This window comes from Ursus arctos, unplaced genomic scaffold, assembly GCF_023065955.2.
Source record: "Ursus arctos isolate Adak ecotype North America unplaced genomic scaffold, UrsArc2.0 scaffold_2, whole genome shotgun sequence".
In the NCBI taxonomy this organism is placed as follows: Eukaryota; Metazoa; Chordata; class Mammalia; order Carnivora; family Ursidae; genus Ursus; species Ursus arctos.
Window position 1 is genome coordinate 90611824 of NW_026622874.1, and position 13173 is coordinate 90624996.

The following is a 13173-nucleotide window of genomic DNA, read 5'->3' on the forward strand; positions in this document are numbered from 1 at the left end:
GAACGTCAAAAGCAGAATGTCCCAACCAGAACTGATCATGCACTCCATACCCAGGGCAGAACAGGCCACCAGAGCCTTTGGTCCATGCCCCCATTGTAACATCTATTATAATGCTGTCCCCCCACCAGCTGGTGAGAGCCTTGCTTTCAGGTACTGCACCTCCAAAACCACTCTTGAATGGATGAATGAACGAACGAGTGAATGACTCTATTCTCTATTTTCCCCCATCAAAGCAGTCCCCAGCCTAATGCATAGCTATCCAAGCTGAAAGCATGTGTGGTCTTAATTACCTCCCCGTATGCAATGGTGTTATTGTATCTTCTCATTTCCGGGTACACGTGGTCCAGGTACCACTGGAAATTCTTACACTTTAAACTCTTCCTCAAGGCTCTTCTTTCGGAGACATCGCCTATGTCAATGCCTGGATTCTGAAAGTAGAGAGAAGTGAGGGGCATTAGTGACAGGGGAGGTCTGGCCAGAGGAGAGGACAGGGGGCCTTCAAAGAAACCATCAGAGAGAAACCTCAAGTCCTGAATGCTTGCTTAGAAAGTAGGTTTAAGGGGACTCACTTGATCATAGAGCCCCAGGCCAGACCGCTGTCCCCTGAGGGCAGCTCGTAGCCCCCAAAGACAACCCCTGAAAGGGACCCTGGGACACACTGATGTTGACAACCTATGTTCCCAGCTCTGTCTCTCCTGCATAACCTCAGCAACTCTCAGAGCCAATTATTAGAGGAATTATTTGATTAAGACAAGGAAATAAATGCCTATAACCACCTCCTGTCTTTCTTCTCCATACAAGTGTGATTTCCCCCTTTGTTGGCTCTTTGTGAAGTTCATTATACACAGAAGTGAAAATAATTTTCCATTGCAAAGCTTGTAATGATGTTCTAATGAATAATTCACTCTGCTTTTACAGAAATGAACCTGTAATGGGCTGCCGTGTGCTGACAGGGGAAAATAAAGTAGTTGAAATATGACTCCACAGACTCAGCCACAAGATGGCCGCGGACCAGCAGGGACGGGATGCTGTCTCTGCAATGGCGGGCAGCCAGGCAGCAACTTGGGGGCCAGGGAGAGGTCACATTATTTCATTAAGATTTCTTCTTTCAACAGCCAAACGGCGATTTTAAAGGAAAATCCCCTTAAATATAAGACTTTTAAAATCCAAAGGCAAACCTGGACAGTGATATTTTAACTCTTGGTTTTAAAGTGCTTAGCATAATGAAAGAGAACGGCCATTTTTGAAAAGTGCAAGAGGGTACTGCTGGCATTAGGGACCAGAGGTAGTCTGGAGAAAGCGCTGGGACAGAGCCAGCAGCCTTGAACTCTTAAGACTGACAATCCCATTGCAGGTTACAACTTCTCACCCGCAAGCAGGAGTAATAAAACTGATTGTGCTGACCACAGGGCTGTGGGGAGAGTTGAATAAAGACGTGAGCTTGCATCCCTGCCCTGCCATGTGCTATGGGTAGGACGTTAAGCAAGTCACGTTTAACCTCCCAGAGCTTCAGTTTGTCCATCTGTAAAACGGGTCCTTGTCAAGCTAGCATTTATTGATCCCTTAATATTTGCTATGCTCTCTTCTAAGCCTTATATTTATCTTCATGAGAGCGCTGTGAGATCAAGGTTAACAATTCCTGTTTTACAGATGGGGAAACTGTGTCAGGAGGCTGTTATGGGGGCTAATGAGATATTGCAAATAAGGAACTTACCAAGTGCCAGGGACATAGCAAGGGCTCAGCAAGTGTCACATAATCATGTGTAAAATCACTTCTGGCTTAACACCTATGAAGTGCTATATGGCCATAAGGGGGTGTCAATGCTTTAGAACATTATTTCAATAACTGTAACAATATGATAAACATTCTTCACTTTTATCCTCTTTATCTATAATTCTTACACATATTCCACTGCATTTCTGCTGCTCTGGGCTCCAGCCTCCTGAAACACAGGGGCTGCCCAATCTCAGTGGGAACAATTCCAGGCGACTCTCTCAGGGCATGGCTGAGACACCTACAGGTGCTCTGACTGAAGAGATAAATCTAACTATGGCTGAGGGTGCTGGTCACCCCACGGTGCTGTGGACCTAAGTACCTATAATGAGCATTTTAGTACTCAGTACTTAAACCGAGTACTCTAGTACTTAGATTGGGTACCTTAGTACTTACTAGTTAAGCAAGTGCTTTAGATTTAGTTCTCCCAATCACCCTAGGAAAGAGGACTTGTTATTATTGCTATTTTTAGGCACCTAAGGGACACAGGCAATAAATGGATTTGTTCAGGATTGCACGTAAGTGGTAGAACAGGGATTCCAACCAAGCTGGCGTAAGCCACTATGAAATACTCCCGCGGGGCTTCAGTGTTCTGGGCAGAATATGGGGGAGACTTGAAGAGTCATGTAAACAGTAGGGGCATATGTCATGGGGGCAGCTGGAGCGCCAGGGGAGGGCACAAAGTCAGAGCATATGATGGGGGCCTGTACCAAAACCTTTGGTCAAGAATCTCCCGGACACAATACTTGTCCAGGAGCAGGGCATCAGGACTGCTATAACACGACGGGGATTAACACAACAAGATCCTTCTACTCTTTGTAAATGGATTTTGAGATCTCCGCTGTGCCAGTCCCCATGGAAAGTAGGGGTTCTACCACCCCCGAGGTCTGTGAACCCCCTCCAAATGCTCTTATAATTTGGCAAGTGTAATAAGCATCTTTCTGGGGAGGAACCACCAACTGATTCAAGGGATCTGTGACCCATCAAACATAGGACAACAGGTCCAGGGTGATGGGGGAAGGGCTGCTGTGCCCCTACCTCCAGCGGCAGGTTCCACGCAATGTACACGTGAGACTTGTAATCATCCATCCAGACTTCCGCAACCCGGAGGGCGTTCCTCTTGGTGTAGAAGCCAATGTTGCTGTTGTAGGGCTTCTTCTTCCGCTCGATGTGGGCCACTCGTGAGCAAGGCAGGACCTCCATGCTGCCCCCGCAGAGCCACACCTGGAGGCATAAGGACTTTATCAGCCCGACAGAGAAATTCCTAGAGGCCACTGCCATCTCCCCAAGGCCCCAAGGCAATGGTCAGGAGACTTAGCATGAGGGAGAAATTCTAATGTATTTCAGGGTTGGTCTGTTACCGCCGTGTAGGCTAGCCTAACCTAACTCAAACGTGTCAAAGAAGGCTTGGGGGGATTTTTATAGATATAATAGTTTAGGATGTTAAAATAGAGCTCTGGGTAACAGAGGCCCATTAAACTAAGGTGCCTCTGGTGACGCATGGGTTTTCTAAAGTTCTCACTAGCAAACAATCAACACCCGTGGAGGTTTTCTTTCCCACCTGGCTGAAGCTATGCCTTGCAAACGGAGAACAGAAAATTCAAACTGAAAAACAAACCATCTTTATTCATATCAGCACAAAGTGTACAATGATCTACTTATGCATTGTTAATATGCTCTATTTTGGAGTCCTAAGAGCACAGATGCCCAGCCTTCTGGAAGCGTGTGCCCCAGGGTTATCACATACAGGCATCACTTGTTATTGCTGGAATATTCAGGTGGAAGGCTGAAATGGCAGTTGCCTTTGGATGCAAAAGCCCAAGGAAATGTCACTTGCCATTCTCTGCATGGGCATGGCAGGCATCCAGGCTCAGAAGGCCCTGCTTGCGGGGGAAAGTTGAACTATCCAACTTCTCTCAGTCCCAGACAGGAAAAATAAAGCATTTCTGATTGTCAAGAAGGACTACTTTGTGGAAATAAGCTTCCTGGTCCTGGTGGGGAGAGAAGACACAGAGAGGTTTCAGGGACCTATGCTACTGTCCTGCCATGAGAATCCTGTATAGTCTCCATAAATGAGAGGGTGCTGGGGAGCTGACCCAGTCAGCACAGACAACATTGGTTGCCCCAACCTGGGGTACTTCAAGCCACTCTACCTTTAGTCTCCCAGATGCCCTCTGCAGGATACTGGGACCCTCTTGTAAGTTTTCACACCACTCCTGGGTCTTCATTGATTGAATTTGGTGGCAAAATCCACATATGTGTGATCTTTCGTTTCTATTTCCCAACTCTGGCTGCACCACAGGGAAATGATACAGATGGAAAATTCTCCCCATAACCATGAATCTTCACCTTCAAGGAGGAGACTGTGAGCTAAGAGGTTGGTAGGCAGTGGGTGGTCCAGAGTAGTTTGATTTGGGACCTGATAATTAGGTGCCCCCACAGGTTGGCACAGCAGCTGCTGACAGTGGAAGGAAGCCAAGTCAGGGAGGCAAATATGGCTAAAGGCCTATGGGGAATAGGGATAAGAGACCTTACAGGGCAAAACACGGTAGATGAATTTCCAGGGGTGGGCAATATGCAAAGATACAGAGTTGCACAGGTGTGCAGCTTTGGGCAGTTTCAAGATTCAGGGAATGAATGGAAAGACATCCCATGTTCATGGATTTGAAGACGTCATATTTTTAAGATGGCAATACTTCCCAAATTGATTTAAAGACTCAACATGATCCCCATCAAAACCCCAGATGGCTTCTTTGCAGAAATTAACAAACTGATCTCAAAATTCATGTGGAAATATAAGAGACTCAAAAAAACTTTAAAAGAACAAAGCTGGAGGACTTCCACTTCTGATCTCAAAATGTACCGCAAAGCTACTATAATCAAGACAGTGTGGTGCAGGCATAAGGACAGACAATAGGATAGAATTGAGAGTCTAGAAATAAACCCTCACATTTATAATTGACTGACTTTCAACAAGGGTGCCAAGATAATTCAGTGGGGGAAAATAGTCTTTTCAACAAATTACGCCAGACAACATGCCAAGGAATGAATTTGGATCACCATCTCACAACATACACAAAAATTAACTTGAAGTGGATCAAAGACCTAAATGTAAGAGCTAAAACTGTAGAACTCTTAGAAGAAAACATAGGGGCAAATTTTCATGACCTATGTTTAGGAAAACATTCATCAACTGATGAACGGATAAACAAAAATGGTATATTCATACAACGGAATATTATTTAGCAATAAAATAAATAAAACACTGACACGTGCTATACTATGGATGAACCCTGAAAACATTACAGCTAAGGGAAAGAGATCAGTCACAAAGGACAGTATATTACATGATTCCATTTGTATAAAATGTCCAGTATAAGAAAATCCATGGAGACAGAAGGAAAACTAATGGTTGCCTGGGACGGGCTGGGTTTGGAGGAAGATAGAGTGGCTGCCAGTGGGTATGGGGTTTCCTTTTAAGGTGATAAAAATGTTCTGATATTGACTGAGGTGATCACTGAACAATTCTTTGAATATACTAAAAACCACTGAGTTGTGTACTTTAAATGGGTGAATCATAATGGTATGTGAATATCTCAACAAAGCTGCGACAAAAACAAGTAGGTAGATCAACAGATGATTCCACAGTGAGATGGGGAAAAGAAGATTAAAGGGACAGACTCCAGTCTGGGGCGCTAAGGAGAAGTGATGCAAGCCAAAGCTGAGTTCTGTGAAGACCAGATTCTGAGCAGGGGTCACAGGTGCAGGGGTATGAAGGGCCCCAGCAAAAGCCAGAAACCCAGTCACAAGAATGGTGGTGCCAGGTGGGAACAGAACCCACAGGCCGACTTGGTGCCAGTCTTCTGTAAGCAGTCCAGACCAAGGTCAGGATTGTCCAAATTATTCCAGATTGTCCTTGGGGTGCAACTAGGCTCACAAGGGGTGTCAGGTGGCCTTCCTTGCTATTAGTGGGCTGAGAGAAGAGAGGGGCCAAGTCAGACCCCAAGCCTCTTAAACGAGAGTGGGAGACAGTGTGCCAGGCTGGGAGGCAGGCAGCACAGCACGTCTGTCCTGTGTGGCAGGGACACTGGCTTCCTGTCCTGGGCTCTGCCATGTGGATACCAGTTGGTACACTCAGTGGACACCAACTCAGAGCCACTTAGCTCTTCCCGTATGGTCTGGGGAAAAGCAAGGGGCTGTCAGACTGTTTAGTGTCTTGATGGTACAGCCCTCTGCTGGACCCAGCAAACCTAGAGTGAATCACCAGGGTTGGATGCTGGCCCGGATGCCTGTAACATCATTACAGGCCCCTTCTGCCTGGAAGACATTCCTGTTACCATCCTGGGCCTGCCTGGCCTTGTCTACACCTCAGCCTGTCACCTCCAGTGACTCAGACTGGATTTAGGGTCATAAGCATGAGCAACCAGCAGCAGTACATCTTGAATGAGACAGAAAATGACTTCACTGAAACACTCAAGCTGCAAACTACTCTGGAAATATCAGGCAGAAGACGGGATTCAAAGTAAAAGGAAGGAAGGAAGGAAGGAAGGAAGGAAGGAAGGAAGGAAGGAAGGAAGGAAGGAAAAGAGGGAGGGATAGGGAGGGAGGAAGAAAAGGGGGAGAGGGGAAGGAAGGAAGGAAGGAAGGAAGGAAGGGAGGGAGGAAGGAAGGGCAGAAAAGAAAAAGAAGAAGACACACAAACACCCAGTAGGTGTGGGAAGCAAACTGAGCCCAGTCCCTCGGGCGCTGAGGGACAGTCCCATTCCTGGAGCAGGTCCTGGGAGCCCCCTCTGCTCTACCCTTCCCCCATCCTCCACTTCTGCAGACCCTTCCCTCACAGAGGTGAGTGTCTTCACTCTGCCTGCTCCAGAACCTAGGACCAGCCAAATCCTTACAACCAAGCACCAAACATCAAGTACCTCATGAAGTCCTCACAGATGAGGAAAACTGAGGACTCAACAGGTTGATTAAGTTGTTTACAATCCACAGTCAGTATGTGGAGGAACCAGAACCACAACCCAATCACATGCCAGGGGTCATGGGTCCTTCACCATTTCCGCAGCCACAGCCTGCACCTCTGACCTGCACTGTAGCCCGGGTAAGCAAGGGGGCAGGGTGTGGTTACATGGCCTGAGGAAGCTCAGTGGATCCAAGGTGGCACCAACGAGACCCTCAAGGTGAGGGGTGTCATTGCGAGGGGAGCCAAGGTGAGCCTCCTGCCACACAAAGCCATCTGGAGGGTGACACTGCAAGGGGACTGGGAGGGGCCAGTGAGTGGAGTGATTCTCAAGTCTCGGGAGGCTCTGCTCCAAGTTGGCAGGAGTGGTCACAGCAGAGCTCATGGGGTGGCCCTAAGTGTTGATAAGTTGATGTGGAGTGTGCCCAAGGTCAATGACTGAGTGTAGACAGTAGAAGTGAAGCCATTCAAGAGAGTGGACTGAATACCTTAGACACAGACCAACAGGTGAGCTATGGCAGCTGCCGAGGGCTGCTCCAGAGGACTGCTATTCACCTGGCTCCTACTCTACCTGAGAGGTATGAAAGCAAAAGGGTAGTTCCCTAACCAGGAGCTAGTGAGCTGGTTGATCCTTCTGCCAGGCATAAGCACTAGCTACATGCGTCCCAAGTATAGCTGATCCCAAGGAAGGATTACCATTACTGTTTATCAGCCCAAATGGCGAGTCCTACAGAGACTGGAAAAAATGATACCAAAGGGAAATGAATAAGAAGGGGAGGATGAAAGACTAATTGGTACGTCTCTGATGCCAAGGAGGAAGAAGGAGGGAGTAGGCCCTTTAGATGGGCTGAAATGGGCCAAGAAGACAGCACACTCCAAGCTCTGGGACCAGCCCTGGGGCGGGGGGGGGGGTGCAGAGAAGCCATGACGTGGCTCTTAGTGACCCTTTACCAGGGAAGTGGGGAAATGACCATCAGGAGGTATGGTGACTCCAGGAACAGGTATTAACTAAATTATTCAACCAGAGAATTCCGCTCAGAGCCTACTTGCTAGCATGGGAATGACATAGGAAGGGTCAACAGACAAGTTGCTCCTTGCTCTCATGAAGCTGATGATCTCGCAAGGGAAAACACGTTAATTAAATCATCACAGGCAGAAGTGTGCTCTCCGAAATGAAGCGAATTCCTGTGAAGGAAAGCGACACAGTGCTGGAAAAACTGGCATTCAAGAAAGGGACATGACGCATAGGCTCAGAGAAACTATCCCTGATGTGGGACAGGTAAGGTGAAATCAGAAGACCTGGGATGCCTGGGTGGCTCAGTCGGTTAAGTGTCTGCCTTTGACTTCAGGTCATGATCCCAGGGTCGTGGGATCGAGCCCCACATCGGGCTCCTTGTTCAGTGGGGAGCCTGCTTCTCCCTCTTCCTCTGCTGCTCCCCCTGCTTGTGCTCTGTCTCTGACAAATAAATAAATAAAATCTTAAGAAAGAAAGAAAGAAAGAAAGAAAGAAAGAAAGAAAGAAAGAAAGAAAGAAAGATCAGAAGGCCTAGACTGAGCTAACTTGGTTAAAGTGGGCAAAGTGGACGAGAGCCCAGGCACAGTGCAGTGGCCTTGTGCAGAGGGAGCCTGGGGCGGTGGGCTGTGTTCAAGATGCCTGCAACAATCCCTCCCACTCTCCTTTCTAATGTGGCTGGTTTTTGTTCCTCCCAAAGGGTCGGATCTACTTTCCATTCTCTTGGATCTGGACTAGGCTTAGACTTGCACTGATGAGTAGAATGCACTAGAAGTGATGTTTTGCACTTTCTAAGGCCAGGCCTTAGGAGGTTTTAAAGTTTTCACTTTCTTCCTCTTGGGATCCTGAGTCCACCATGCTGTGAAGAAGCTGCAGACGAAAGACCGTGGGGTGAAGGGGGTCTGGCCTGGCCTCACCAACGTGCCTTGGGCCTCAGCGGGACCAGACACCTCCAGCCAAGCCACTGACTCACCACCTATGCGTGAATGAGCCCACCAATGCTGTGAAGAGCAGAAGCACCACCTAGCTGACCCCAGCCCAAATCGCCAGACTCCGGAATCGTGAGCAAATCGACTGTGCTTTGAAGCCACTGAATTTGAACGTACATAAACAACTGACATACGTGGAATATTCAAGAAACTGAAAGAACAGCCATGTGGCTGTATCTCAGAGCAGGGGTGGAAAGGAGGAGAAGAGCCTGAAATGAAGCTGGGGGCGCCAGCCAGGCCTGTCGACCACACTGAGGAAACTGATCTTTGTTCTAAATGCGAAGCCACTGAAAAATATGAATTTGAAAAAGTCACCCTAGCTGAAGTGTGGCGACCAGTTTAGTATCCAGGAGAGGGGAGACAGAGAAAGCAAGAGGGTCTTACTGCCATCCTGGGAACAAATGCTGGTAGCTTTGGCTAAGGCAGTGGAATACAGGTTGATGGATCTGAGCTTGTGAATGGCAAAATCTTGAGCAATGGGCTGGATGTGACAGAGACAAAGAAGGACAAGGAGGGACTACTACCATAGTGTGGTAGCATCATGCCCCGGGCCAGAAAGCCTGATACCCGGGCCTCTGGAGGCAAAGGAGCATCACAAGACACATCCTTCCTGCTTTGGACAGTGAGGCCCTAGAAGAGGAGGACACTGGGAGAAGGATGTCAATGAGTGCTAATGCTTTCTGATTTCTCCACCATTGTTCTAGAGAGAGTCTTCAAGGGCACACTGGCTTAATTCCATCTTTTGATGCATTTCATTCATTCAACTCATGTTGTTTCATAAATATTTCAATAGCTCATTAGAGTCTTAAAGACGATGTAAAGTATGTCATCGGACGAGGCAAAAGTTGGTATATCCAGAATTATGCCTGGATCTCAGCTTGTCCGCTGGTCTCCCTGGATGTCCTCTGTACTTCCCAAAGTCTCAAGTCTTCCCTTCAAGGGCAGGATGAGAAGCTGGCCCACATCACTGGTTCCCAAACCAGTCTGTGCCTCCAAATCACCAAGGGAGTGCTTTAAAATTACAAATGCCTGGGTCCCACCCCAGACCTATGAACCACATTCTCCAGGGAGTAGCTGAAGGACCACTGGGTGTTTAAAAACATCCCTCAGGTGTAGCCAGGGTTGGGAACCACAGGCCTAAAGTCTTTTAATATCTATTCTGAGTCAACGGTTTTATGACTGAGGCCAAGAGAAGTTAGGGTGTGCCTGACCGAAGCTCAGACCACCAGGTAGTGGTTCTGGGATGTTGGGAAGAGGTGTGGGAATCTAATGTTCCAGGTACTGCCTGGACCGCGCTCTCTCCAGTGCCTCCATCACCAAGGAGGCTGGTAGGTAAGGGGGGAAGCGAGGGAGCCAGAAGTCATTGCCTTGGTGGAGGTGAGGAGCTGTGGAGGAATCCAGGAGACAGATGGAAGAGGCCAGGAGCTAAATCCAATGTGGCCAGTTCATTTATACACCCATTGTAGGCGATGGCCTCTAACCAGTTTTGATATATGTTCTCATCTGGAAAAAAAGAGTTGAAGCCCATCCTCCAATCTGTTGACTTTGTCCATTTCTTAAATTTAATTTCAACTGCCCAACATATAGTACATCTTTAGTTTTGATGTAGTGTTCATTTATTCATTAATTGTGTATAACACAAGTGCTCATTACATCACATGCCCTCCTTAATGCCCACTGCCCAGTTACCCCATCCCCCCACCAACCTCCCCTTCCACAACCCTCAGCTTGTTTCCCAGAGTCAAGGGTCTCTCATGGTTTGTCTTTATCCATTTTAAATTATAGGCACATGCTATCATACTATGAGATTTTACAGATGATAAGTGTATATAGAGAGACATTTGAAGTTATATAGAAATGGAAGTGCTAATATATTCCTCTTGGCCCCCAGTGGATTATCTTGCATGTCTGGCTTTGGAAACCACTACAAGAATTCAAATATTCAAGGTCTAGTCTTATTCCACTGTTTTTAGAAGCCAGCTGTTGCTGAAAAGCAGCAGAAAGTACTGTTCAGGAATGAGGTTTGTAGCCAAAGGAATGTAGTGAGAATTTTCAACTGTGTGCACCATGAGAACATGAAAGCCACTTTTCCCGAGATGCTCCAGGCATCATCGGTGGTGGTGGGGGAGGGAGCAGCTGTCTCTGGAGAGAGCCTCAGATGCTGTTACAGGAGGAGGCCCAGAGCCCGCTGTATCTCCCTCTGCCCCCGCACCCCAGTCATTCCGATTAAACAGGAAGCTGCAGGATCCAGGAAGAAATCCAGGTGCTATCCTCAGCACTCTGTTCCCCAGGCACTGGTCAATCCATCACCAAGTCCTGTAGATCATGACTCTTAATCATGGGTCAACTGCAGTCATTTCCCCTCACACCCACCATGACCACTTGCCCACCACCTCCTCCACCATCACTCCAAGCTGCCCCCACCTGGACCACAGCACCCACCTCCTAATGCCTCCATTCATCTGGCCTCCACTTGGCAGCCAGAGTCCCGTGATCTGATCACATCATTCCCCTGAATACTTTATGGGCTCCCACTCGCTCTGAGAATCAAGTCCAGAATCTTAAAGTGACTTTGGAGGACTTGCATGCCTTACCCTGCCATCATCCTCTCTGCAGCTCCCTCCAGTGACCCTTCTTCGTTTTCTTCCAGCCTCGAAGACTTTGCTATGCCCCTGCCTGGGACACTGCTTCCTTCTCCACCTTGTTACCTCCTCCTCCAACTTCAGCCTTAGCTCAATCAACGCTTCCTCAGGGAAGCCCCCCATAAGTCAGAGCGTCTTACTATATGCTCACGTAGCACTTCCACACGCTTGTGTAAGCACAACTGTCTGCAGTTGTGATTTTGTGAGTGTGCCCCCCACACAGCGGGAGTGTGAGAGTATTACTTTCTCTTTTCTTTACTGGGCTATTAACTCGATGAGGACAAGACCCAGGTCGCCCTGTGTCCCCAATGCCCAGGACCTGGTCTAGCACATCAGTAAGCACCTGACAAATTCTTTGTTCAATGGATGAATGAACATGTGAATGCATTAATGAATGCAGTGGGGATGGAGCGCGCATGTGTGGAATGGGTCTGGAGAGAGAGCATAAGAGGGAGAGAGGGAGGAACGAAAAGAAGAAAAAAGATGGAAATAATCTAGAGATACGACATGACAGGCACAGAAAAGAAAGTCAGATTGACCAAGGGCCTTTATTATAGGACTCAACACCAGGAAGCTCTGAGTCTCCCCAACTGCTCTGCCCACAAACCCAAAACCACCCTGTGCTTCTGGGACTGCTGCTCCTTGGCACCTTGGCTCAGAGTGCAAATCCAACCCAGCCTGGACCCAGCTGGGAGGCATCCTCTAGCACAATCCGACAGATACCGAGGAAGAATCAACCGTTTTATTCTCTAGTAAGGAAAGACCACAGGCTCCATTTCTCCCACAATTTGGGTACGCTCATTCTATCCCCCAACCCCAGTTTTCTCATCTATAAGTGAAGGGGAGGCCATCTCTGAGGTTTCTTTCAGCTCTAGTGTTCAGTGTCTATTATTCCTTAAACCATAGACCACAGTCCCAGGCTGGAAGGCCAGGGTCATCACCAGTGGGGGACACCAGCTTCCTTAGGCTGCCCACCCCAGTGTTGAGTTTCTTGAGGAATAATCTTGAGACCACCAGGAATCCGCCAACTAAAGAATTCACGCATGTTATCTAGAGCACTGGTTTATCTCTGAATCAAATCTCTGGGGCGCCTTGGGGTTCCCATCTTCTATCACAGGCAGTTTCCAGGCATGCACTGAAACTGTGTTTTCTCCTTGTGAACCAGTCAACACTCCCTGTGCCACTTACTGAACGAATTTCTTGAATGGCATTTTCTTGCCTTGGCATAGTGTGTAAAAGAGACACTACCGGATCTCAGATCTAAACCATGGCTAAGTATGTCTGTCCTTTTAATTTGTCCCAAATTTATTTCTGGTGAGAAACTATCACTTTCTTTATTCTATTATCAGTTGTACAGTTGGCTTTTTCTTGGAGACCATCTTTCATACTCCACAAAACAAGTACTATCACTTCCTAAGATGTTAAGGTGAGTGGAAAGCAAGATGGCCGCTGGTCTTCCTCACTCACTATGGGGCACTCAACATCCTAGTCTTTACTCCTGTGAGGACACACAAGCCAAGATGACCCATGGTGGTGTGTGTGAGTGAGTCTTCCGTGTCACTCATGCAGTCAAAACTGTGTACGTTATACCGTCAAATGTCAGTTTCTTTCATTTGGGGGATATGGACTATTTCTGATCTATGAAAGTTAATTAATTTAGAAAGAAATTAAGAGAAATTAATTAATTTTGTCCTGAATCCTCACCCAGCCCAGACCAAGGCCAGTGTCTTGTCCAGGTCCTGACCAACTGACCCAGTAGGTCCGCCTACTGCCCTTGGAACAAGAAGGGAGTAGGAGTG

The 13173-nt window shown here is 47.6% G+C and overlaps 1 protein-coding gene across 3 annotated transcripts in view; it reads right to left on the reverse strand.

Annotated features, from left to right (window-relative positions):
• Positions 1–13173, reverse strand: part of GALNT17 (polypeptide N-acetylgalactosaminyltransferase 17) — a 434553-nt gene that overhangs the window by 35637 nt on the left and 385743 nt on the right. For all 3 annotated transcript variants that reach the window (XM_026515942.4, XM_044390214.3, XM_026515943.4), the window contains exons 7-8: positions 2813–2998; positions 291–428 (exon numbers count right to left, since the gene is read on the reverse strand). In XM_026515942.4, the coding sequence (XP_026371727.1) occupies positions 291–428; positions 2813–2998 (324 nt within the window). The remainder of the gene's footprint in view (positions 1–290; positions 429–2812; positions 2999–13173) is intronic.